General features: G+C 30.3%; 1 protein-coding gene and 1 long non-coding RNA gene across 2 annotated transcripts in view; one reads left to right on the forward strand and one right to left on the reverse strand.

The window, feature by feature from the left end:
- Nucleotides 1-236: 236 nt before the first annotated feature.
- LOC143043434 (uncharacterized) overlaps nt 237-27,336 on the reverse strand; it is a 34,072-nt gene continuing 6,972 nt past the window's right edge. The window contains exons 2-4 of the long non-coding RNA XR_012968384.1: nt 15,278-15,338; nt 495-603; nt 237-280 (exon numbers count right to left, since the gene is read on the reverse strand). This is a non-coding gene — a long non-coding RNA (uncharacterized LOC143043434). The remainder of the gene's footprint in view (nt 281-494; nt 604-15,277; nt 15,339-27,336) is intronic.
- On the forward strand, nt 16,215-24,899 carry LOC143042924 (uncharacterized). The gene is made up of 10 exons (XM_076215430.1): nt 16,215-16,413; nt 18,083-18,151; nt 18,331-18,399; nt 18,969-19,049; nt 20,686-20,869; nt 21,139-21,408; nt 22,258-22,415; nt 22,754-22,893; nt 23,513-23,688; nt 24,816-24,899. The coding sequence occupies exons 1-10, from the start codon at nt 16,226-16,228 to the stop codon at nt 24,897-24,899; spliced, it is 1,419 nt and encodes a 472-aa protein (XP_076071545.1). The 5' UTR covers nt 16,215-16,225.

The raw sequence follows: 27,336 nt of genomic DNA on the forward strand, positions 1-27,336 counted from the left end.
AATATATGTAGCCTTTCTACCTAAATTTGTAAATATTAACTATAACCTATGAAATAAGTGTTCTCATTTAGCTATCTACAGCTAAAGATTTATACAAGCAAGCATTTGATTGGATGTTATTGCCTTACTGAGAAAACAATTCTTATTTTTTTTTTATTTATAGCACAAATGAATAGAAGGGGGACAACTCATTTTTTTCAAAATATTTTTTTCATTCAAAGAGGAACAACTCAATGTTTCACTCACCACTTTTATTACTAAAGTCTGTTTCATGCATGTTCTTGAAAAGAAAAGAAAATACAATTAAAATACATGTATATAAACAAATTTGAATAATATTATTCTGTAGTTAAATGAATTCTTCAATTGGGTCAACATTAATTACCATTATAGATGTATTACCTTATCAATTTGAAAATTAAACAGTAAAAGAATAAACATGCACATGACTTGACGTACATCATGAGACATTGTACTTAAATTAATCATAATACCTTCAAAAACAAAATATCCAGCAGTAAAATCTGTTTTCATCTCCTCACAAGTCAATTCGTACAACTCTGAATCTTGGTTAAATTTGCCATCTTTATCATTATATTGAACCTGCAAAATTAAATAATAATATATAGCAATATATTTTATATATGGTTGAATATTGATATTTTCAATATTATTCTTGAAATATTCATATCGCTGAAGACATTTTACAATCATATGTGTGATGACAGAAAGTGTAAATGTTCTGTTTTTCTGCTCATTTAAAAATATCCAACACCTATCCTTTCAACATGTTCTATTGGTACTCTGGCTCCCTCCACCTCCAAAACAGATCACCATTATATTAATATCATCATTCAACAAAACTGCTTCCCATGATATAACTTCCAAATTAAGGAAAACTTTATTCAATTAAATAATCTTTTGATTAACCTTTATCGTCTTCATACACCAAACAAGAGAATAATTTAATTAATTGCTATTTAAATAAATCATAAAAGTTCTTATAATATGAGTGCACTTAATCATACATAAAAAAAATACATGCAACCCATACTGTGACCATCAATACACCAAGTAATTGTTAATATTATACCAGACACAAGTTGTTTCCTTTTTCCTTTTTCGATATTCAAATTTTGAAAAATATTACAAGTCTAAACTGATTTTTTTTTTCCCCTCAAAATTTTTTTCACAAATTTTTTTTTCCTAAAATATTTTTTCCTTAAATTTTTTTTTTTTCAAATTTTTTTTCACAAAATTTTTTTTCCTCAAAATTTTGTTTTCCTCAAATTTTTTTTTCCTCAAAAATTTTTTCCTCAAAAATATTTTCCTCAAATTTTTTTTCCTCATTTTTTTCGTTTCCTTATTCGTTTTTTATTTCCTTTTTCGACTTTCATTTCCTTATTCGGTTTCTTTTTCCTTATTCGGTTTCTATTTCCTTATTCGATTTTCATTTCCTTATTCGGTTTCTATTTCCTTTTTCGATTTTCATTTCCTTATTCGGTTTCTATTTCCTTTATCGATTTTCATTTCTTATTTGTTTTCTATTTCCTTTTTCGATTTTCATTTCCTTATTCGGTTTCTATTTCCTTTTTTGATTTTCATTTCTTTATTCGGTTTCTTTTTCCTTATTCGGTTTCTATTTCCTTATTCGATTTTCATTTCCTTATTCGGTTTCTATTTCCTTTTTCGATTTTCATTTCCTTATTCAGTTTCTTTTTCCTTATTCGGTTTCTATTTCCTTATTCAATTTTCATTTCCTTATTCTGTTTCTTTTTCCTTATTCAATTTTCATATCCTTATTCGATTTCTTTTTCCTTTTTCAATTTTCATTTCCTTATTCAGTTTCTATTTCCTTATTCGATTTTCATTTCCTTATTCGATTTCTATTTCCTTATTCGATTTTCATTTCTTTATTCGTTTTCTATTTCCTTTTTCGATTTTCATTTCCTTATTCAGTTTCTTTTTCCTTATTCGGTTTCTATTTCCTTATTCAATTTTCATTTCCTTATTCGGTTTCTTTTTCCTTATTCAATTTTCATATCCTTATTCGGTTTCTTTTTCATTTTTCAATTTTCATTTCCTTATTCAGTTTCTATTTCCTTATTCGATTTTCATTTCCATATTCGGTTTCCTTTTTCCTTTTTCGATATTCAAATTTTGAAAATATTACAAGTCCAAACTGAATTTTTTTTTCCCTCAAAATTTTTTTCACAAATTTTTTTTTCCTAAAATTTTTTTTCCTTAAAATTTTTTTCTTTCAAATTTTTTTGCACAAAATTTGTTTTCCTCAAATTTTTTTTTTCCTCAAATTTTTTTTTTCCTCAAATTTTTTTTTCCTCAAGATTTTTTCCTCAAAAAATATTTTCCTCAAATTTTTTTTTCCTCATTTTTTTCGTTTCCTTATACGTTTTCGATTTTCATTTCCTTTTTCGATTTCATTTCCTTATTCGTTTTCTATTTCCTTTTTGATTTTCATTTCCTTATTCGGTTTCTATTTCCTTTTTTGATTTTCATTTCCTTATTCGGTTTCTTTTCCTTATTCGGTTTCTATTTCCTGATTCGATTTTCATTTCCTTATTCGGTTTCTATTTCCTTTTTCGATTTTCATTTCCTTATTCTTTTTCTATTTCCTTTTTCGATTTTCATTTCCTTATTCGGTTTCTTTTTCCTTATTCGTTTTTTTTTCCTTATTCGATTTTCATTTCCTTATTCGGTTGTTATTTCCTTTTTTGATTTTCATTTCCTTATTCGGTTTCTATTTCCTTTTTTCATTTTCATTTCTTTATTCGGTTTCGTTTTCCTTATTCGGTTTCTATTTCCTTATTCGATTTTCATTTCCTTATTCGGTTTCTATTTCCTTATTCGATTTTCATTTCCTTATTCGTTTTTTATTTCCTTTTTCGATTTTCATTTCCTTATTCAGTTTCTTTTTCCTTATTCAGTTTCTATTTCCTTATTCGATTTTCATTTCCTTATTCGTTTTCTATTTCCTTTTTCGATTTTCATTTCCTTATTCAGTTTCTTTTTCCTTATTCGGTTTCTATTTCCTTATTCGATTTTCATTTCCTTATTCGGTTTCTTTTTCCTTATTCAATTTTCATATCCTTATTCGGTTTCTTTTTCCTTTTTCAATTTTCATTTCCTTATTCAGTTTCTATTTCCTTATTCGATTTTCATTTCCTTATTCGGTTTCTATTTCCTTTTTCGAATTTCATTTCCTTATTCGTTTTCTATTTCCTTTTTCGATTTTCATTTCCTTATTCGGTTTCTTTTTCCTTATTCGGTTTCTATTTCCTTTTTCGATTTTCATTTCCTTTTTCGATTTCATTTCCTTATTCGTTTTCTATTTCCTTTTTGATTTTCATTTCCTTATTCGGTTTCTATTTCCTTTTTTGATTTTCATTTCCTTATTCGGTTTCTTTTCCTTATTCGGTTTCTATTTCCTGATTCGATTTTCATTTCCTTATTCGGTTTCTATTTCCTTTTTCGATTTTCATTTCCTTATTCGGTTTCTTTTTCCTTATTCGTTTTTTTTTCCTTATTCGATTTTCATTTCCTTATTCGGTTTTTATTTCCTTTTTTGATTTTCATTTCCTTATTCGGTTTCTATTTCCTTTTTTGATTTTCATTTCTTTATTCGGTTTCGTTTTCCTTATTCGGTTTCTATTTCCTTATTCGATTTTCATTTCCTTATTCGGTTTCTATTTCCTTATTCGATTTTCATTTCCTTATTCGTTTTCTATTTCCTTTTTCGATTTTCATTTCCTTATTCAGTTTCTTTTTCCTTATTCAGTTTCTATTTCCTTATTCGATTTTCATTTCCTTATTCGTTTTCTATTTCCTTTTTCGATTTTCATTTCCTTATTCAGTTTCTTTTTCCTTATTCGGTTTCTATTTCCTTATTCGATTTTCATTTCCTTATTCGGTTTCTTTTTCCTTATTCAATTTTCATATCCTTATTCGGTTTCTTTTTCCTTTTTCAATTTTCATTTCCTTATTCAGTTTCTATTTCCTTTTTCGAATTTCATTTCCTTATTCGGTTTCTATTTCCTTTTTCGATTTTCATTTCCTTATTCGGTTTCTATTTCCTTTATCGATTTTCATTTCTTATTTGTTTTCTATTTCCTTTTTCGATTTTCATTTCCTTATTCGGTTTCTATTTCCTTTTTTGATTTTCATTTCTTTATTCGGTTTCTTTTTCCTTATTCGGTTTCTATTTCCTTATTCGATTTTCATTTCCTTATTCGGTTTCTATTTCCTTTTTCGATTTTCATTTCCTTATTCAGTTTCTTTTTCCTTATTCGGTTTCTATTTCCTTATTCAATTTTCATTTCCTTATTCTGTTTCTTTTTCCTTATTCAATTTTCATATCCTTATTCGATTTCTTTTTCCTTTTTCAATTTTCATTTCCTTATTCAGTTTCTATTTCCTTATTCGATTTTCATTTCCTTATTCGATTTCTATTTCCTTATTCGATTTTCATTTCTTTATTCGTTTTCTATTTCCTTTTTCGATTTTCATTTCCTTATTCAGTTTCTTTTTCCTTATTCGGTTTCTATTTCCTTATTCAATTTTCATATCCTTATTCGGTTTCTTTTTCATTTTTCAATTTTCATTTCCTTATTCAGTTTCTATTTCCTTATTCGATTTTCATTTCCTTATTCGGTTTCCTTTTTCCTTTTTCGATATTCAAATTTTGAAAATATTACAAGTCCAAACTGAATTTTTTTTTTCCCTCAAAATTTTTTTCACAAATTTTTTTTTCCCTAAAATTTTTTTTCCTTAAAATTTTTTTCTTTCAAATTTTTTTGCACAAAATTTGTTTTCCTCAAATTTTTTTTTTCCTCAAATTTTTTTTTCCTCAACATTTTTTCCTCAAAAAATATTTTCCTCAAATTTTTTTTTCCTCATTTTTTTCGTTTCCTTATACGTTTTCTATTTCCTTTTTCGATTTTCATTTCCTTTTTCGATTTCAGTTCCTTATTCGTTTTCTATTTCCTTTTCGATTTTCATTTCCTTATTCTTTTTCTATTTCCTTTTTCGATTTTCATTTCCTTATTCGGTTTCTTTTTCCTTATTCGTTTTTTTTTTCCTTATTCGATTTTCATTTCTTTATTCGGTTTTTATTTCCTTTTTTGATTTTCATTTCCTTATTCGGTTTCTATTTCCTTTTTTGATTTTCATTTCTTTATTCGGTTTCGTTTTCCTTATTCGGTTTCTATTTCCTTATTCGATTTTCATTTCCTTATTCGTTTTCTATTTCCTTTTTCGATTTTCATTTCCTTATTCAGTTTCTTTTTCCTTATTCAGTTTCTATTTCCTTATTCGATTTTCATTTCCTTATTCGTTTTCTATTTCCTTTTTCGATTTTCATTTCCTTATTCAGTTTCTTTTTCCTTATTCAGTTTCTATTTCCTTATTCGATTTTCATTTCCTTATTCGTTTTCTATTTCCTTTTTCGATTTTCATTTCCTTATTCAGTTTCTTTTTCCTTATTCGGTTTCTATTTCCTTATTCGATTTTCATTTCCTTATTCGGTTTCTTTTTCCTTATTCAATTTTCATATCCTTATTCGGTTTCTTTTTCCTTTTTCAATTTTCATTTCCTTATTCAGTTTCTATTTCCTTATTCGATTTTCATTTCCTTATTCGGTTTCTATTTCCTTTTTCGAATTTCATTTCCTTATTCGTTTTCTATTTCCTTTTTCGATTTTCATTTCCTTATTCGGTTTCTTTTTCCTTATTCGGTTTCTATTTCCTTTTTCGATTTTCATTTCCTTTTTCGATTTCATTTCCTTATTCGTTTTCTATTTCCTTTTTGATTTTCATTTCCTTATTCGGTTTCTATTTCCTTTTTTGATTTTCATTTCCTTATTCGGTTTCTTTTCCTTATTCGGTTTCTATTTCCTGATTCGATTTTCATTTCCTTATTCGGTTTCTATTTCCTTTTTCGATTTTCATTTCCTTATTCTTTTTCTATTTCCTTTTTCGATTTTCATTTCCTTATTCGGTTTCTTTTTCCTTATTCGTTTTTTTTCCTTATTCGATTTTCATTTCCTTATTCGGTTTTTATTTCCTTTTTTGATTTTCATTTCCTTATTCGGTTTCTATTTCCTTTTTTGATTTTCATTTCTTTATTCGGTTTCGTTTTCCTTATTCGGTTTCTATTTCCTTATTCGATTTTCATTTCCTTATTCGGTTTCTATTTCCTTATTCGATTTTCATTTCCTTATTCGTTTTCTATTTCCTTTTTCGATTTTCATTTCCTTATTCAGTTTCTTTTTCCTTATTCAGTTTCTATTTCCTTATTCGATTTTCATTTCCTTATTCGTTTTCTATTTCCTTTTTCGATTTTCATTTCCTTATTCAGTTTCTTTTTCCTTATTCAATTTTCATATCCTTATTCGGTTTCTTTTTCCTTTTTCAATTTTCATTTCCTTATTCAGTTTCTATTTCCTTATTCGATTTTCATTTCCTTATTCGGTTTCTATTTCCTTTTTCGAATTTCATTTCCTTATTCGTTTTCTATTTCCTTTTTCGATTTTCATTTCCTTATTCGGTTTCTTTTTCCTTATTCGGTTTCTATTTCCTTTTTCGATTTTCATTTCCTTATTCAGTTTCTTTTTCCTTATTCAGTTTCTATTTCCTTATTTGATTTTCATTTCCTTATTCGGTTTCTTTTTCCTTATTCGATTTTTATTTCCTTATTCAGTTACTTTTTCCTTATTCGGTTTCTATTTCCTTATTGGATTTCTATTTCCTTATTCGGTTTCCGGGAGAAAATCGTTTCGTAGTGCCGGGACACTACAACTACCATGGCATGCAGTCGTTTTGTATACTCATTTTTCAATTATATTTGCACAAAACAATTAACAAGGGTTAGTACCATCAAGGACGTATATTAGTTATACGTCCTTGGTACCATGTAATTTTCAGTATGTTTTTATCAATTTAATATTGAGTTGATATCAATTATGACACAATTTGTCCACTACGAAACGGTTTTGTAAACTACTAAACTCATCAAAATGTCCACTAAGTAGCATGAGACTAACTCATCAAAATGTCCACTAAGTAGCATGAGACTAACTCATCAAAATGTCCACTAAGTAGCATGAGACTAACTCATCAAAATGTCCACTAAGTAGCATGAGACTAACTCATCAAAATGTCCACTAAGTAGCATGAGACTAACTCATCAAAATGTCCACTAAGTAGCATGAGACTGAGTTGTTTCTTCGTATGTAAAATACTGTCTAATGCGGGGTTCACACATTGCCGATTATTGCTCCCGTTTGAGATCAGACAGCGATACGACACGAAAAGTGAAAAAGTCGGATTAGTATCCTCAATTATCTGGAATGTCCTATTATTGTCTGAACGCAGTCGTTTTAGTTCGTAACAGATTCCTACTGGTCGGGAAGGGTCTGAATAGTTCGGCAAAGCACCCCGACAGTTAGGTGCGTCCCGTAACATTCGGGGAAACTCAGCCGATTTTGTCTAGTCGGATTACAATCGTGCCTATGTCGTGACAGATTCTGCTGTATCGGATCGAATTCCTAACAATGTTCTGTGTATTCGGGACGGTGTCCTGTGGAACGGGAATGATCTGGAGAAGTCCCAACAATAACAGAATACAATACGACTGAGACCAGACAAAGCCGTTTGCAATGCGATAGAGCGGACCGTGATAGGATTACGTTCCGACAGTACCTGATCATCCCGATTATGCCGACAGTTTTCGATCGGATAACTTCCGTCAGCGTCGGTTCACTGTCTTGTCACTATCTGATCTCTGTCGGATTACATTCGGTAGAATCGGGACGCAGTCGTGACAGACTCGGTCGAATTTTACCTGGCGAAAGATACAAATCGAATTTCCATCCACGATTCACAGGATCTTGATCAGACTTTTGACAAATTTTAACCGGGAATGGTCCTGTCAAGGACGGCAGTAAAAATCGTGAATGTGTGACCCCAGCTTAATACCGCAGTCCCACTAGGCCACGATAGCACTACGATCTGTGAAAAAAATGCAAATTTTGATGATCGTAGTACGATCGTGTAGATCGTAGTAAGGTCGTATCACGGTCGTGGTGAGGTCTTCAAGATCGTGATGAGCGTGGACAACTTTGAACATGTTCAAAACAATCGTGTTGCGGTCGTGGCGAAATCATGTCGTAGTAGAAGCGTAGTGAGAGCGCGCTAAGGTCACAGTAAGATCGCAAAGGTCGCTGTACCATCGTAGCGAGAGCGTGATTCTATTCGGAGAGAATGTGCTACGATCTCACAGCGACGTTATTACGACATCACTACGACCATCACGTTCTCACGGCGACTACACCACGTTTACACCACGCTGTATAAGACTATAGTACGATTCTAGCACGCCCTTGTCGTACTCACCACGCTCTTCTTACGACCTGACTACGTGCATACTACGACCATCATTCTCGTTGTCATTTTCACATAAAATATATTAGATCTCTCCAGATTTTGTTTGTCTGTATGTGATTAGGACTTCTTGTCCATTTTCTCTAACGGCTCAACCATGCTTCTCGTTTCTATCTAAATTAGACCGTTGGTTTTATACTAGTAATTTTTTGGGCCCTTTATAGCTTGCTGTTCGGTGTGAGCCAAAGCTCCGTGTTGGACACCGTACCTTGGCCAATAAAGGTTTACTTTTATAAATTGTTACTTGGATGGAGAGTTGTCTCAAACGCACTCATACCACATATTCCTATATCTGTTGACACATCTGTGTCATCTCTGGTATCGTTCACTAAAATATCGTCATTTGAGTTTTATGGACCAGCAATAGGTCGTAACTTGGGTTGGATTGGTCGGTCCGACATCTCTGCTGGATCAGGATTTGTTACTATTGGAGCTCCCTCTGCCTCTACATCAACCCCTACCACCACGCCCACGTGTTCTAGTAAATTTTGGCGGCATGACTGTATTGTTTCCGCGAAATCTACGTATTAATCAGAAATAGAAGGAATGAAACTGTATTGATATGGAACACGATGTTGACGTTATTGCTGAGAACATAGTAAGATCGCGGTATGAGCGTAGTATAATCGTGGTAAGAACGTGCTATAATCGCAGTAGAAGCGTGGTAAGATCGTGTTGTAATCGGATAACTCGTGGTATGGTCGTAGTGAGAACGCGATGAGCGTAGAAAGATTTTGATAAGCGTAGTGAGGTCGCAGAATAAGCGCGGTGGGAACGTAGTATAATCGTAGCGGGATCGTTGTAGAAGTGCAATGAGGACGTAGTAGCATCGTGAAAGCAACGGAAATTTACATTTTCATGCCACTCATACCGCGACCTCACCACGATCTGAATTTATTTTAGATCGCGGTGAGCGTGGTGGGATCGTGGTCTAGTGGGGCTGGGGCTTAATCTTTATCGTTTAAAAATGATTCTCCAATTCAGAAAAAAATGAGATCTTTCTAGTATACAATGAAAAACGACCTGGAAAGTCTATATGAGACATTAAAATGATATAAGATGTGCATTTAGAAGCTGTTTCGTAAGAACAAATTTCCACTACGAAACAATACATGGTAGATTATGAAATACCAGCCGGTATTCCCGATTTTGGTATTAATACATGCCCCGTTTTTTTACTTCTTTTACAGAAGCGACAAATAACAACCTCAGTAGCCAGGTCAATAATTTCCTATATATAGATCGGAATTCCTTCTAGATATTAAGACTCTGATTAATATGGTTAGGGACATTTTTCCGGAACTTTATATAAATAAAAAGAGAATAGGATATAGCAATTATCGTTATTAAGTGATGAAAACATCGGGTTACTCAATGAAATATGACTTATAGTGGAGGGGGCATCAAGTTTTGCTAGCCTTGTCCGTGTGTATGTCTGTACGTCAAGAATTTAGCTTTCGTTCTTTTATCTCGAGTTTGCCTCAACAAAATGTTATAAAACTTATACACAATCCGTATTACAAGAAAATACATATCACATTTGATTTTGATGGCGTCATTTATGCCATTCTAGGGTTATGCGCCTTAACAAATAAAAAAAAATACTGAATTTTTCGTTTCCGCTTTCTTACCTAAGTTTGCCCGACACCAAAATCAAGACATATACAAAATAAATTTGCAGCAAAGAAACAGCGTCTAAGACTTTATTGCTGTTCTTCATCTTGACAAAATACAGTGAGATCTTCAACACAGAGAAATCATTCTCGTCTCAATAAAAGTTGCAAGACAGCCCTAGCACCGGTTTGAGCAGAATTGTAAGTCAATATCGTCACAGTTGTACGTGGCATAGAAGACACACAGATTTGAGGCAATACGAACAATTTAATATGAACAGCTGACAAAGAAAGACTAACAAATCTGTCATAGATTGCCCGACAATTTTACTTATACATTAATATAAAACGAGACACATTTAAAGTGAAATACAGGGTAAGTTACTAGAGGTTGTATATATATATATAATCCCTCAAAAATGAAGTTTTATATGGTATGTATATATGATTAACCAAGTGTGGTCCGTCCTGTCTGTCGATTTGTCCATTAAGCCCTTATATAAGTTGAATATTTGTCTTTATGTAGTATAGAATTTTATCAATAAAACGACATCAAAGATTCATCAAAGATGTAATTTAATATATGATATATAAAACAAAAACAAATACCGATCACTCCAGTGACATTTAGAAATATATAAATAGAAATATTTATGAAAAGCCAAAAAAGAAATGTACAGTGAAAATCTACCGCTTAGGACCGCTTAAATGATGTTGAGACCCCGGTCTTTCAATGTCCTAAATTTGACGAAATCATAGACTCTGTAATATATAAAACTTATACCAAATGGATGTAGATACACAGTGATTAAAAAGGAACTTGGGTTCTGGGTATTGTATTTATGTTAAAGAGCAACTTTGAACCTCTGTGGTGGCCAGACGGGCCCGGATCTCAGAAAAATATCTAAGTGGGAAATAGCCTAGGTCAATACCTTTGAAATGAGCTAGGTCCGGTTCAGAACTTTGATGTAGGGATATGCCGAGTAGTACCGAATGTGTGGTTAATACGGAAAATTACGTTAAGGGAGCCTTTGAACCGAGCTCTGTGGTGGCCAGACGGGCCCGGATCCCCAAGAAATATTTCAGTGGGAAATAGCTTATGTCAATACCTTTGAAAGGGATTGACACAAGCTATTTCCCACTTAAATATTTTTCTGGGATCCGGGACCGTCTGACCACCGTATTGAAAAAGAAACCGAATACGGAAACAGAAACCAGATAAGGAAATGAATTTCGAATAAGGAAAAAGAACCGAATAAGGAAACAGAAATGAAAAAATGAAATGAAAATCAAATAAGGAAATAGAAACCGAAAAAGGAAATGAAAAAGGAAAAAGGAAAAAGAAACCGAATAAGGAAATGAAAATCTTATAAGGAAAAAGAAACCGAATAAGGAAATGAAAATCGAATCAGGAAAAAGAAACCGAATAAGGAAATGAAAATCTTAAAAGGAAAAAGAAACCGAATAAGGAAATGAAAATCGAAAAAGGAAATCGAAAACGAATAAGGAAACGAAAAAAATGAGGGAAAAAAAATTTGAGGAAAATATTTTTGAGGAAAAATTTTGAGGAAAAAAAAATTTGTGAAAAAAAATTTGAAAAAAAAATTTTTTAAGGAAAAAAAAAATTTTAGGAAAAAAATTGGTGAAAAAAATTTTGAGGGAAAAAAAAAATCAGTTTGGACTTGTAATATTTTCAAAATTTGAATATCGAAAAAAGAAAAAGGAAAAAGGAAACAACTTGTGTCTGGTTAATATTATCTGCATGCAGGTCTGATTTAATAAGTTAAACTGGGTTTCACATTAATGATTTACATTGTATGAATTTTATTCTTGGAAAATAGAGTAGGGTAGAATTTTTAATGTGTCCCTGTAGATTTTAATATGTGATAAGATCAATATCGTACATGTAGTTATACATGTAAGATTAGAGACAGTGACAAATAGTAAGATTGGGTTTGTTGAAAAGGATTCAGAAGAGAAACAAATCTGGGAATGTTTTGTGAAATATCTTAGTTGGATAGTGTTATTAGTCATCCAATTATGAACTGTCATTATAACCTCAAATAGGCCTCCATCATAAGAATAAATTTTTCCTCTCCATTGTTCATCTTGTCCATTGTCTGTCCATGTATGAATAAAGGATTTTCCTACTAGTAGGTCGGGTTTTAGAAAAATATCTTCTTGCATGACGGTTGTTGATGGTGTATGAATCTGCTGATTTTGGATGAATTCTAATAAATTTAAACTTAATTTTGAAACGTCGAATGCTTTTCCATGACTGCTAAATTGAAGTAGGTGTTTTAAAGTTTGATTGACGGGAAATAGTTTTTTACACATCGAAAGTTGGCTTTTAAGAGCTATAATTTGATCCTTTTTTTTGTTGATTTTCGCAAGTTCTTCCTTTATTTTTGCATCAGTGTTCCAAATTCCATTACGGTTAAAGACATCTAGCGCTGTTTGCATCTCAACATTGAGTTTGACCTGTCTGTTACTTTCGTTTATTTGTCTCTGCCTAATTGTTTCAATATTTTGATCAAATAAATCTTTTTTTCTACATTTAATATTGGATAAAAATTTATTATTTTGCGTTCTTGCATTGGCAATAATTTCAGTCGTTTCAGCATCCGTTTTGTTATGCAGCCATTCTTGTGTTATATAATTTTTAAACATGATTACACTTTCCATAGAATTAGTGTTATAAGTTGGAGCGTTTACAATACAGTTGTCCAATTTAGCCATCAAACGCTCAACAGAAATGTTATTCGATGGACATGATTTGCATATATTTAAAATTTCATCATTTGGTTCATAATATTTTCCAGTAGGCATAAAATCTTTAAAAAGTTGCATACATTTTACTTTTAGTTCAGAGCAAAATTTAACTATAATACCCTTGGTAAAATCATCTACATTACATGGTTTTAATAAATATGAATAAATGTCATCATCTGGAAAATCTGGTCCATAAAATAATTTAATTCCATTTTCTATTAAAACAAGCTCTGGATTTGCAATACAGATATCTAAAAATTCCACCAATCTGTTATAAATGTTACCCATTCCTAAGGCTGTTTCTATTTCACCACCAGCTTTTTTCCAATATGCATGGTTCGGTAAAAATTTTAGAAATTAAACCTAAAGCTCTTAATATAGCTAAAATGTTGTCATTTGACAGTGCCCGAACAATATAATCCTGAATATAAATCAAAGTTGATTTTGATGTTTTCAAATAAGTTATTAAATGTTTGTGTAAAAAATATGTTCCAGCTGAATTATGAAATAAATAGTTAAAACGATTGCCACGCAATTTCATTATAGGTATGCGGTTTATATTTTGACTCTTGATATATGAAGTTACAAGTGCTGGGTCTCCTGTGCCATCTTTAAAAAATAATTTGGAAACACATTTTAATAAAAAGGATGTCGAACACATATTACCAGATCCATCTATATTAACAGTTTTATCTTTTTCTAATTTAACGATTTGTTTGGTACATACATCACTAAACTGTAATAACGGATGGACTGCACATTTAAAATTGTGAGTTTCAGTATTATTATTTACGTCATGTATTTCAGCAGATAACAAAGTGTTCGCTATGTGCTCTGTTGCACTACGGTCGGTCATGAAAGACTTCACTTTAGGCAAAATTTCATCATTACTTTTTGTAGTTATTTCAATATCTTTGATAATTTCATTTGTACATGACACATAAGTAGATGCTTTTCCATTCGACACTTCTCTCAAGCCAGCAGTAAGAATTTTTTCACCGGTTGCAATCTCTAAACCCACAAAATGTCTACCTTTTTTAGTGGTGGCATCCCTTTGCATAGTTATTTTATCTAATGGAGCAAGCTCATCCTTAACATGATTCCTTGCTACTATTCCTAGTTCTGAAGTTAGTTTAGCAGCTGTTGATATACTAGGTAGGTCATCTAGTGTTAAAGTTATGTCAGCAAGAGAGAGAACTGATATTATCAGTGGTGCTATATGCTCTAGTCCAATTTTTCGGCTACGAAAGCAGTAATATACCTGTCTAAGTCGATCAGTAAATGGTTTACCTTTGGTATTATTTTAAATGTAAACATCTTAGTTTCTTTGGTTAAATTTTCATTCTTTTCCTCTGCTTTGCACTCTAAATGCTCTATACTCAACTTTAAATCTGATATGATATTTTTCATAGAGTTGCACTGGGTGCTTTTATCAAAAAGTATTGTTTTTGAAAATAGGTTTTTCTTGATCTTATGTTTTTCTTTAGATACTTTCAAATCATTAATATATTTACGTTGCCTCTTTATTTGCAGATTCAATTTCGATATATTGATATGCCTGATTTTATCATTTAACTGCTTAACCTTGTATGATAAATGCTTTATCGTTTCAGAACAAGAATCACCACACACACTTTTCTTGTTTTGTTTTGATTTTGATACATCATCTGATATTATTTCATTAGATTTTCTTTTCAAATTTGGCTTTGGCAGTTCAAAGTTTTGTTTGTAGAATGTTTCCAATTGTGATTTGTCACGATTTTTTTTCAATCGTTTTATTTCATCAATAACTCTTTTCGCTTTGTAATGAAGACTGATACTGTTTACAGATTGTTCTGTTGTTTTAAGGAGTTTACATATGTATATACTCTATGTAATTCTTTTACATTTCCAGCTACCTTTATGAAGACTTCATGTAAAATACGGTTTGATAATGACTCCATAATGACAGTTCATTACTCAGATTGTTTATGATATTTACCATATATGCTGTCATAAAATTAAAAAAAAAATATATATATTACATTGAAAAGTGTATAAATATATCACCCCACTACCAACAAAACAATATTAATAGATATAAGACCTAGTTTCTGTCTACAATTTATTACTCGTGACAACCAATACTTCTACCTGTATGCCTTTTACTAGACTTTTTTAGCAGTCTTTATCATCCTAAAAAAGCTTTCACACTAACTAGACATTAACAGAACAAACAAGTAAATGTTAAATTAATACTGAAAACTCAGAAATTAATGCACACAATTATCATTGCGAATTACTTTTTACTTATGACATTGTGTCATCTAAGAAATGCATTTATGAAATTATGAATGCCAATTTTTATTTCTGTAGACCTCAGATTGTTGCAATTCGCATTAGTATCCATATTGCAATAATTTCTGAATTTTAAATATACCAGCTGCAATTGCATACCTCATATATGTTATTTGTCTTGAAACGGACAGTGCTGATCGTCTATTTTCACTCTATAAACCTGCAAAAGCAGAATAATTTCCATTCATTAACAAAATACATCACAAAACCAACTTCAAATCAAATAAAATCAAAATTTGGCTCCATGTAATTTTACAGAAGGTAGCATTTGTATTAAGATAGAGTTATCTCCCATTAGTTATTATCTCTTCATCAACAAAAGAAATCTGCAGAATAATTTACCTTCATTAATGATGTAACATAAATGGTCTGTATTTAGTGTAACTTTATATGCAAGAATGTAAATAAACAAATGTTAGTGAATGAAATTTTAATGATTGTACATTTTGTATATCAAGATATGAGTTATCTCCTCTTAGTAATATACTTAGAGATCTACATATCCCTATAAATGTTCAAAATAAATTTGAACTATACATTCCTTTATTACAAGGGGGGAAAATTGGTGTATATATATTAAATAATAATTTATATGTATGCTCTTTTCTGTTCTTTTCGGTCCTTTTCGGTTCTTTTCGGTTCTTTTCGGTTCTTTTCTGTAAATCGTCGCTCTTTTCTGTAAATCGTTGGACCGTACTTGAAGTGATAAAGGGTCCCTGCAATCTCCGTACAGCGCTCGTTTCCTTTCCGTATACTTGGTACACTACAATAATGACCTCTGCCGTACGTTGTTTTTAGCCCCGCCTCTTTATGCAAAGTAATGCACTACTTTCCAAGTCTCTAAAAAAATATAATTACTAAAAAAAATAATAAGCTTCAAAACTTTTAAATAAAGATAGAGTTATAATTAAAAGTATTTTTATCAATTAAAAATTATAATAAAGATACATGGTAATACGCATAAAAAAGTTGTATGTGTGCTTTGAGAGTAAGGCACTTTGTCGTCTGCAATCATCCATGAAAATGTAAACAGAAAACATAAGTATCATGAAAATCTGTTCGGCCTGTAAAGGAGTGAAGGCATGGAGATACATAAACATATCTGGAGATGAAGAAGTGTTTTACAAAAAAATCTGTTCCTTATTTTGTGTTGATCAAGTCCAAGAGAATGTCATGCTTTGCTACAATTGTAGATCATTTATGACAAGGGTCAACACTTTTGTAGCAAAGCTAAGGTACAAATGTAATGATGTACGCGAGAAAAAAAATACAGAGAAATTTATGAGACAATCTCCTTCAAAATCAAAATTAAATTGCAACACAAAATAGCATCCTCAGGTCACAGTTGTGGCCTACTAATTTTACTCTCAAAAAGTCTTGTACTGACAATACATGAATAACAGTAACAAAGGTACAAATATCAAAAGTGACAACACACAAAACCAAATGATATATATATATATAGATCCATTTTGTTACATCTTGTGATCAATTTTATTTGGCAATCGCCAATGGCAGTCAGCAGGGTTAAAGAACATCAGTTGTTTGACCTGTTAGTCAAATGTGTTTTGTTTAAATATACTTCTTCACTTTTTTGGTCTTTTGGAAAATGTTGTTTGTGCTGTATTTAGACCCTTCTACAACGAAATTTGTTTTACATGCACACGTATAAAAATTGCGGTTTTTATCCAACGAAATCATAAGTTTGAACGTTGTTTTCAATTTAGACTGTATATTATATATATATATGAACAGTAAAATGAAATTATATCATATTTTGGGACAGATACCTTAAAAATGTATTGTGATTAACTGAACTTTCGAAATATCAAAGCTATCCCCTTTCATTTGTAAGATTTATAATGTTTTGAATTATATTTTATCAGGGTGGGGGCAACCACAAAATCAGGAACTATTCATCAAATTAGTAACAATATCTCATTTGAGTTATTATTTAATTATAGTGCTTATAATAAAAGTAAATTTTCTTCCTATGAGTCTTTTCACTTAAAATGGCACAAATGTCCAAAAAGAAACACATTTAACTGCTTCTAAAGAACTTATAATATTTCTATATAATAAATATGAGAAATTTAAAAGCTATTTGCCTTGAAAATTGCCATGTTTTAAAAGTGTTCATAGGCTTGTATCTTCTCAGTATATTGAGATAGGTCTATTGACTCTATTCATCTAATAAAAGATTGCTTCATTTCTTTTATGTCAGAATTAGTGTCATGTGTGTCATATTAAGATAAAAGAAAATTATTTTTTTTAGCTAGTTACCAATGATAACTCAAATGAGGGATTGTTACTTATTTGGGGAACAGTTCCCTATTTTGCCAGTTTTCCCACCCTGAATAACTCACCAACAGTACCTTAAAAGGAGTGAGGTTGTGTATTAGTTAATCCCAATCAAAATTTGTCAAATTGTCACCAACTTGTTAATTAAAAACAATGGAAATCAGATATGACAGGGTGTATTTTTAAATGCCCTTTCATATCAGTCCCAGAGTTTCAGCTAGCATTCTTATTCAGGTACTATATAAAGCATTATTTAATCAATTCAATTTAATTCAAAGTAACACTTTATACTATTAGCATGTGACACAACATAACAAATTAAAAAAAATATATATGTGCGATAATTTTGCCTGTATTTTCAATTTCAAATTTAAATCTTTGGTCGTCCCACCTGAAGATGTTTTAATGTCAGTATTGAGCTTTAAATTCTATAAACAGATTGAAATTTACGGTAATTTATTTAGAGAGTAGATAATTTAATTGATCTATTGAATACATGAAGAGAATTTATGCCCTTCTTTAATCACAGTTCTTTATCCATATGAAATATATACATGTATGTATGTAATATGTTTTTTTTTTTAACTTTATGTCTAAATATAGATCTCCAGCATCTTTACATGAAGCCCAAGACAATGGGGATGGTATACAATGCAAAAGAACTGACAGTGTGTAAGTATAAATTATTCTGATACATGCATTTATCTCTAGTTGATCATTTAATTGATCTATTGAATACACGAAGAAAGATGCCCTTCTTTAATCATAGTTCTTTACCTGTTTAAAATATATATATATATGTATGTACAAATGTAGTATGTTCTTTCTTTTAACTTTATGTCTAAATATAGATCTCCAGCATCTTTACATGAAGCCCAAGACAATGGGGATGGTATACAATGCAAAAGAACTGACGGTGTGTAAGTATAAAATATTCTGATACATGCATTTATCTCTAAATGATTTATAATCATATACACTTTGAAATTTTCCTATCAGTTAATATAAGAAGATGTGGTATGAGGTCTGATGTGATAACTCTCAATCCAAGTTACAATTTGTAAAATTTGACTATTATGGGTCAAAATACGCCCTTCAACATGGATCCTTTTTTCACACCGAACAGCAAACTGTAAAGGGCCCCAAAAATGACTAGTGAAAAATATTCAAACAGGAAATCCAACATACATTTATGTACCACATGAACAAACAGCAACCACACAACATCAGGCTCCTGACTTCAGAGCCATGTTAATCTATCCTCTATTTGTGTACATTACTTTGACTACCTATTAGGGGGACTTATTAGTTTAACCTTGATTTTTTATAGATATTTTGCTTGATTCTAAGATGGATTACAATGGAGTATTCATGTAATGTTAATTATATGTTTTAATATATTCAATATTTATTAGTTATTATTTGATTTATAAGTTTCTGAGGCTGAATTAATAACTGTAGTTTCAAATAGTCTTATATCAAAACACAGATTACCAAGTACCTCTTTACCAGAGCTTAACACACAGGATCCAGTGAATATAACATCTGGAGTAAAAAGAACATTTTGCAGGTAAAAAATATGTGTCATACATGTATTAATTATTATTGCATAGCAATATAATATTTCCCACAGAAAGTAACCAAAATTCAGCTTGCAATAAATTCTGATATTGCACTAGTGCAATAACTCTTCAAAATTCATGACGTCACCAATGACAAAATCTTAGTTCAAAACAATTTTCACTTTCAAATACTATATGGCTATACAATAAAAGGGTAGAACTCACAAACTCGTGCATTATAAAAGTCTACTCGGGACAATATTCCCCAAAATTCATGCAATAACCCTATATTATTGTATAGCAATATAATATTTCCAACAGAAAGTAACCAAAAGTTAGCGTGCAATAAATTCTCAAAATTCATGACGTCATCAACGACAAAATCTTAGTTTAAACCAGTTTATACTTTTAAATATTATATTACTATACAATAAAAGGGTTATTGCATGAATATTGGGGAATATTGTCCCTCGTAGAACATATATTGCACTCGCAAGCTCGTGCAATATAAAATTCTACTCGGGACAATATTCCCCAATATTCATGCAATAACCCTATATTATTATACTGATGCCTAGAAATTATACTGTTAGAATTTGAAAGTTGCAATTAATTTCTTTGGTATATAAAAACCAATATGTTTCAGTATGGTAAAAAAAAATATGTTTTTTTCGTCAGATATGCCCACCTACTTATCAAGATCATTTACAGGCATTATTGGGGTTTTTGTTTGCCAAAAAAAAAATGGACCATAATATTATGTTACAGTCATATATAGAGTTAAATATATAAAAGCAGGAATTTTGGAATGTTGAGTTCTATTTTATATGTATTAATTCCAACTTTTCATGAAATAACCTTTCCATTTTAAAAGAACACTTGACCTTATATCTAATTTGTTCATTACAGTGACCATGCATATTGCACTAGTACTTGCAATTCATTTAATGAACAAGTGCCGGATATCGAAACTGCTCTGGATAGTGATGATGATATTGATTCAGAAGATGACATAGATAATGGTGTAAAAAGTGTGCTTGATGCTGTCAAAGGGGTCAACTTGACACCATCTTCAAGATATGACTTTTAGTCAATTTTGAAATCTTTGACTATTGATGAGCTCCCTAAAATTAACATATTTCTAGAAATACTCAAAGAGATGAAAGAACGGTATTTATGCATAGGCAATGAAAATAATTTAAAAACCATGTACATTAAGCTTTCTTCATATACTTTGTATATTATAGCCCACAAGAAAAATGAAATAAAAAAGATTGAAAATAAACTAAATTATAGCAAATGGGCAAACAGTATGTTTTAACTCCGTCTGTTAGATGAACTTCAGTTTGGAATACTTGTATTAAAAACTGCTCCATTAAAAGATTTCAGTAATTTCATTGCAAAGCAATTATAAGTAAAAGATCTAATTTGAGTTTGATAGAGTTATTGCCCTTGAAAATAAAATAAAATTTCCAAAATTTCCAATTTAACATGGTATCTAAGGGACATCAGAATATTTTAACGTGTATTAAAAAGTTAAAGATTATATGCTTCAATGTTTTATAAAAATATTACAGTTATGATTTGCATGATGATTTATATATTTCAGATTTTGATTCTCAGTTGTATTTTTATTTACTTTAGATGTCCAGATCTACTATATGAAATGATGAATGTTTCGGTAAAGAATCCTTCTGTGGTAAAAATCAGAAATATAACTAGTGTGGTATTGGCATACAGTGCATTAATGTTTTCTAGAAACAACAAAAACTCAGCGTTCCAAAGATGTACCACCTTGATGGCTGTTGCTGGTAATTCAAGTGATGAGGTATCATATTATTCCCCTTTATGTTTATATGTAACATGTATACTAATGAGTTAATTTAGTTGACCAGGAGCAATGTGACAAATCATCGAACACCCTCTCAGGATTTTGCCATCCTGCTGTGCCTGCAATATTTTCTTATAATCAACTAGTGATTTCTGATTCAATCAATAAATAAAAGTGCTTAATTTTTTTTTTATTAACACAGTGAAATTGTAGTTGATAAAAATTAGGGTATATGTACTGAACAAAGTTTTATATTTTTATATTAGTTCATTAGAAGATTAAACCAGATGGGGATATCATTGTCTTGTACAAGTAAGTTGCGTATCTTGGAAAAAGCTGGAGAAACATCAAAAAACCTGTTGGTAGAAAAATTAAAGACAAACCCCAGAATGAAGATAACAGGTGATAATTTAGATATGTATATAAAGACAAATCACCAAAGGCAAGACAATGATAATAAGGACATTCACTGGTTTGCGTCGAATGCCTTTCTGTCACGCCTTGATTACACAGGCCTGTCCTTGGAAAAACCAAATGTGAGATCATATTGACTTTTTTACATTCAATAAAATAATTATTGTTATGCAATGCAATCAGTGACAAAACTCTTGAGTTGAATAAGAGTTTGTGTTTTTACTTTTGTATTATAAAGCATGACGTTCATTACTTTCATTATTCTTTAAATCACAAATATAAAGTATGTTTCTGTAAATAGATATATATATATTTTGTAATACATGTATCGGTTTAAATTAAGCCCGTTATTCTCTTTTTTTTATTTAAAGTTTGTTCTTTGTTTGCATGATTGTTTTAAGTCTTTGTAGTACAAGTGAGTACACTAACGTTTAAGTTGGGAATGTCAGTTCAAGCCTGACCAAAGTCAAGAATTTTCATGCAGACATAAAATATAACTTCAAGACCAAAACAAAAAGATAATTTCTTAATAACTTCTTTAGAAATATGTTGATATCATGTTAAAATAAAAACAGAGATTAACTAGAAATCAAAATGCAAGTGAAAATGATTCACATCGGAAATTACACTTTTGCTGTTAAAAACATGTAAAGATATATTAGTGGCCTTTAGGTTTTTTTACTCCTCGTTGGTCAGGTTGCTGTCTCTTTGACACATTCCCCGTTTCCATTTTTAATTTCATAATTTCATATTGACTTCCATATGTAGTTTTACCTTATCTCGGCCCGTTACAGTAACACTTATCTTATTTTTATGCAATTTAGAAAAAAATTCGAAACTAAGCAATATTTTTTATAAATATGTTTTTAGTTATCTATACTTTTGTATATTTATATCATGATTTTCAATTAAGATGAATGCCATATATACTTGTTATATTGTAGCTCAATTTATGTTGGTGTTGAATTTAGGTTCCACTGGGTGACATAAGTCCAGAATTCTTCATACCTAACAATGCTGAAAAAAGTAAACTGAGAGATGTGAAGAAAGTATTTATTGGAAGAATGATAGTTGACAAAAAAGATTTTGATTGGTTAGAAAAGAAACTTCCAACACACATACCCCACAGGTATTGATACTCACTCAGCCCGCAAACTAGTTTTATTGTAATCACTGTATTTGTCGTCCATTTTCCCTTACCTCTTGAAATCTGCTAGTTGATTGCATTTTATCTTAATGTCATCAAAATAGGCCATAGATAGGCCATTTTATATATGAAGACAATAACAATCAAAACCAAGGAGTCAACATTTTGCATTTTAGGGGACAGCTGTATTGTGTTTACAGCTTTTCAAACGAAATCCTGTTATTAACTGTCATAAATTGAACTGAATCATATACAAATAGCACGAGAATGTGTATATTTATTCCATATGTCTGCATAATATTAATAATGCTTATTCTCAGATACAGTGAATATATGTCAAAGAAGCAGGAAGTGTTCAGTCTTCCAATTATTTTCAAGAACGAGAGTAAGAATGAAGATTGCCTGGACATCATGGATGCGTACGAGAGACAGCTGACAGAAATTTTCACTCTTGCTCATGGTATATTAAAAACTCAATTTTACAATTGCTTAAGAATGCTCCAAAATCTAATAGTTTAGGCTTCGTATTTCAAAAAATCATTTTTCAAGATTCTATCAAAATAGAATGGATGATTTACATTTACTAGCTAAGTATTTGGTGTTTTCTGTTTTATAAAAATGTTAGAAGAACTCGCCACAAGAGTGGAAATGAAATGGAAATTAACAACAATAGATCATTGCAAGGCCTTCCAAAATCAAGATAATGATTTAAAGCTATATCGCATAGTGAGCCATAAAAGACCCAATTATTACAAAAAAGAAACAATTCAAACAAGAAAATGATGGCCTGATGTTTTTCCTTGATGTACTGATGTCCGTCTTGGTGTGTCTTTCTATTGAACTTTGTGTTTCTGTCTTACAGCTGATTTTACCATTTAGAAATACATTTCATTTTTTTTTCTTTTTACTCCACCAAAATGCAAGATGTTTGGCAAATCATTTCAATTAGCATGTGGCAACACAAAAATTTCAAATTAAGGTGGTGATAATTTTTTTATTGGTTTATATGTATTATACAGTGGTAATATCAGAAATTAACATAGTACATCATAATACATAACACACAATCAATGTTGTAGGAAATACTGATATGTTGCAAAAACATGGAGCTGTCCTAGGTGGTGACCAGCTAACAAGGGAAAGGCTACAGAATGTAAAAAACATAAGGTTTTTAGCATTAACACCTGAGGGGAGATTTGAACACCTGAATCCAATAGTAATTGAACATTGGCATGTCAAGCAGGATTTGTTATCTGTAAGACATTTAGTCAGAACTAGAAAACTACACAAACTTGTTCTAAAATAAGGGTTTTAAGAAAGCTATTGAAATAGTATAAAAATGGAAATACAGTATTTAATTTGAAATTTCATACAATGATTACAGTTTTGTTTTTGTTAAGACAATGAAATACTAATAAAAATGAAATACAACACGATAGAACACTGAATAGTTAATGCATGCACATGGAAGAAAGTAAATATGGGAGACAATCACTTAAGTATATAAGATTATTCCCCTTTGAACAGTATCTAATAATCTTTGAAAATATATGGTGATCAGAGTTTGATAAAAAAAAAAAGAAGCTCAAACTGGTTTAATATAAGGGTAGTTTTCTCCCATGTACATACAGCAACCAATTACTAAAAAGTCTGAATATTTGTGTATATAGTATATAAATTGCATGAATTAGATAAGCACCTTTACAAATTTGTCTGCAGTTTTACACATATAGTTCGGCATTATAATATATACATGAAATATGCTTACATTGTGCAATACACATGAATATTGAAATACAAAGTCAAGATTATAACTAGGTTCAAAATATGAAGCACAAATACAAATAAACTCTATAAATTCAAACTATGTTACTGTATATTTCTTTTAGTTATTGTTCATGTGGAAAAATTTATAAAAATAGAACTTTCTTTATTTTTTTTATTTTTTCTGGTGTTAATACATGTATCAATAATCAATTTAGAACATAGAAATGAACTTGATTGATTGAACGACATTGTTTATACTGTTCAATTTGCCACATTAACACTGCTATACAGTAAAAAAATCTGCTACTGAAACCTTTTTGAACAAGCAATGAATTTATATATTCTAATATGCAAACCATTAATGTTAATATTGCTTTGAATTTTTAATTTTTATTATATGAGAGAACCTTAGGCTTAGTGACTCTTCTTCAGTGTATGCTATTTATGATTGTCTGTTAGGTGTTCATGAAAATATATAGGACAAAAAGGTTAAGCAAATCCATTTTGGAGTTAAAGACCTACATCAAACTTGTGCAAAGCTCACCATCAGGTTCTTAAAATGAACAATTTTTTTTTATCTTTTGTAATTACTTATGACAAAATCTATTTACACAGAAAGCATACAAGGCATTGTATACAGCAGAATCATTATGTACACCAGGCACTCTCTTTCATGCCAAAACAATTCTAGAAATTTGAAGTCCTTTTGTAACATTAGAAAACACCTTGATAGGATAATAAATATGGAAGAAATGTTAGATTTAATTAGGAAAAAAGTTAGAAAATTCTTCATTGATCATTCATAAGGAACTGTAGATCAGTAGATATTAATCTTTATCATATGTTTAGTAGTAAATACAGTAGTTTTGCATATGTGATAAATAGCCTGCTGTTTAATCCATATCGCGCAACTTTGATGCGCACCCTTTATCGCATACCCTTTATCACACCCCTACTTTTTTTTTTTTTTTTTTTTTTTTTTACATAACAGTCAGTTTTGGTTTTTTTTTTGCTTAAGAAAATTTTTCCTCAAAATAGGTAAATTTTTTGAATGACGTCATTGTTTGGTATGTGACGTCACGAACGTCGAGTTTTCACATTGTATGTGACGTCACGAACGTCAAGTTTTCATATTTTTTGGCACACTAAATGCTACTATGAAAAATACAAAACACACAAATTAATACAATAATAAACAAAATATTTTTAAAACAACAGCACACAAATTGTAAGGTAACCCAGGTGCTTCGGATAAGTAATTGAGCAGTTCTTTTAAGGCCTTTGAAACAAGACAAAAGTAGAACTGAAGGTAACCCAGTGCTATGGATCAGAAAACAGTTCATATAATATAATACTCTTCTGTTGAAATATATGATAAAGTGTATAATACATGGCAAAATCCGTATCACATGCCGTATCACCCTCGACCAATATCATCCCTCGGGCCTAAAGGCCCTTGGGCTGATATTGATGTCTCGGGATGATACGACATATGATACGGATTTTGCCATGTATTATTCTCTATGTATCGCATCAAGTTTTAAATTAAAAAAATTTTTACAAAAATTTGAAATATTAATCTTACAAACTATTTTAAATCATAATTTTTTACTTTGAGAAAATATGTTATTTATCCTTTTTATATGATATTTTGCTTTTCTTGATGAAAAGCTCATAGTTCTGTGATAATTTGTGATATAATTATACCTGTGATTCTCTCTTATATAAGTGTGTGTGGGTGTGATACAAATAATTTCAATTTCTAGTTTTTATAACATTGTGAACTTTTTTTTTGTAATTTTTCATCTATATTTTAAAAAGTTTTAGGTAGTTTTAGACCATGTATATAGCTAACAATGTAAACAGGCGAAGAATAAAAGAATAAGAAGGAGGGGGTTTACTCTTTTTATTATCATTCTTTTGAAATTTTGAATTCAAAATGTTAAAATTTAACAACAAAAGGAACAATTTGGGTAAGAGTCTTTCTTATAACAGAAGTATTTGGAATTGGTAAATTTAATGTTAAAATTATTTTCAAAGTAGTTTTATTTAGTGGCTTACCATTTTATTTTTTTGGGTGGTGGTAAAGGCAAATTGATTATCTCTCTTCTTTAAAAAGAATTGTATTTCACTTCTTAGTAAAGGGTGTGACAATGTTTTAAAGAATATATGAAGGGTATCAATGGGAAAACTATAAAATTTTTAAAAATCTATGTATAGCAATGTTAAAACCTGTATTATATTCAATGAGCTAAATAAATGCCTCTCCGAATTAATTTCATTCTATGGGAAAACTTTTGAAAATTGAGCTTATTGGTTATGGCAATTGGGCTTTACAGGTATGCTGGTGATATATTTTTGATATCTGCAACAAAAGATGGTTTACAGGAAAATACATTGTCAATTTGCACAGAAAAATGAGGTTTATCTGTCATTACAAAGTAAAACATAAATGTTACATTTGGGAAGGGTTGAATTGTATGACCTATTAATTCACTGGTTTATGACAGTCAAAAAATTGATGTTTTGGAAAAAAAATATTATATAGGTGTATTATCAAATTATAATAGTAAATTTCTTAATGTACATAGATATTTTACAGAACAAGGTAGAGGAGTTCAGTATGGGGAGAACTACCTTATCCCTATGTTTCAATAAATTTACAGTGATAAGTGTGTTTGATACTTATGTTAGTTAGTAGCATATGAATGTATAGGTGTGAGATATGTGGGTTTAACATTTTTCCTATGATAGAAAAGGTTGATTTGGACTGCTGTGAATAGTTATTGATTCACAAGAGAACAACCAGAAATGTGAATGAGGTGAATTTCCACTTCAGTATAAGTGTAATTTTCCAATATTTTTTTTTGTGGATGACACCTGTATATTAAAGGTGTTGTTATAAAGAACTAACTGAACTTGTGTTTAATTGTTCAAAATGTATGAGTTGGGCAACATATATAAAATGATTGTTACATAATCTTATTTCGAATTATTATTGGGCAAATCAGTAGTTGTTGAATTTAGACAGCTCAAATTTATCTTTAATAAGAAAGTGTCGTGTTGATTAAGCTAAACAAGAATTAACATTTTTTTATAAGGCTGTTCTGCAAAGTGTAAAATATTCTATAAGTAT

Source organism: Mytilus galloprovincialis, chromosome 8 (assembly GCF_965363235.1).
Source record: "Mytilus galloprovincialis chromosome 8, xbMytGall1.hap1.1, whole genome shotgun sequence".
Taxonomy (NCBI): Eukaryota; Metazoa; Mollusca; class Bivalvia; order Mytilida; family Mytilidae; genus Mytilus; species Mytilus galloprovincialis.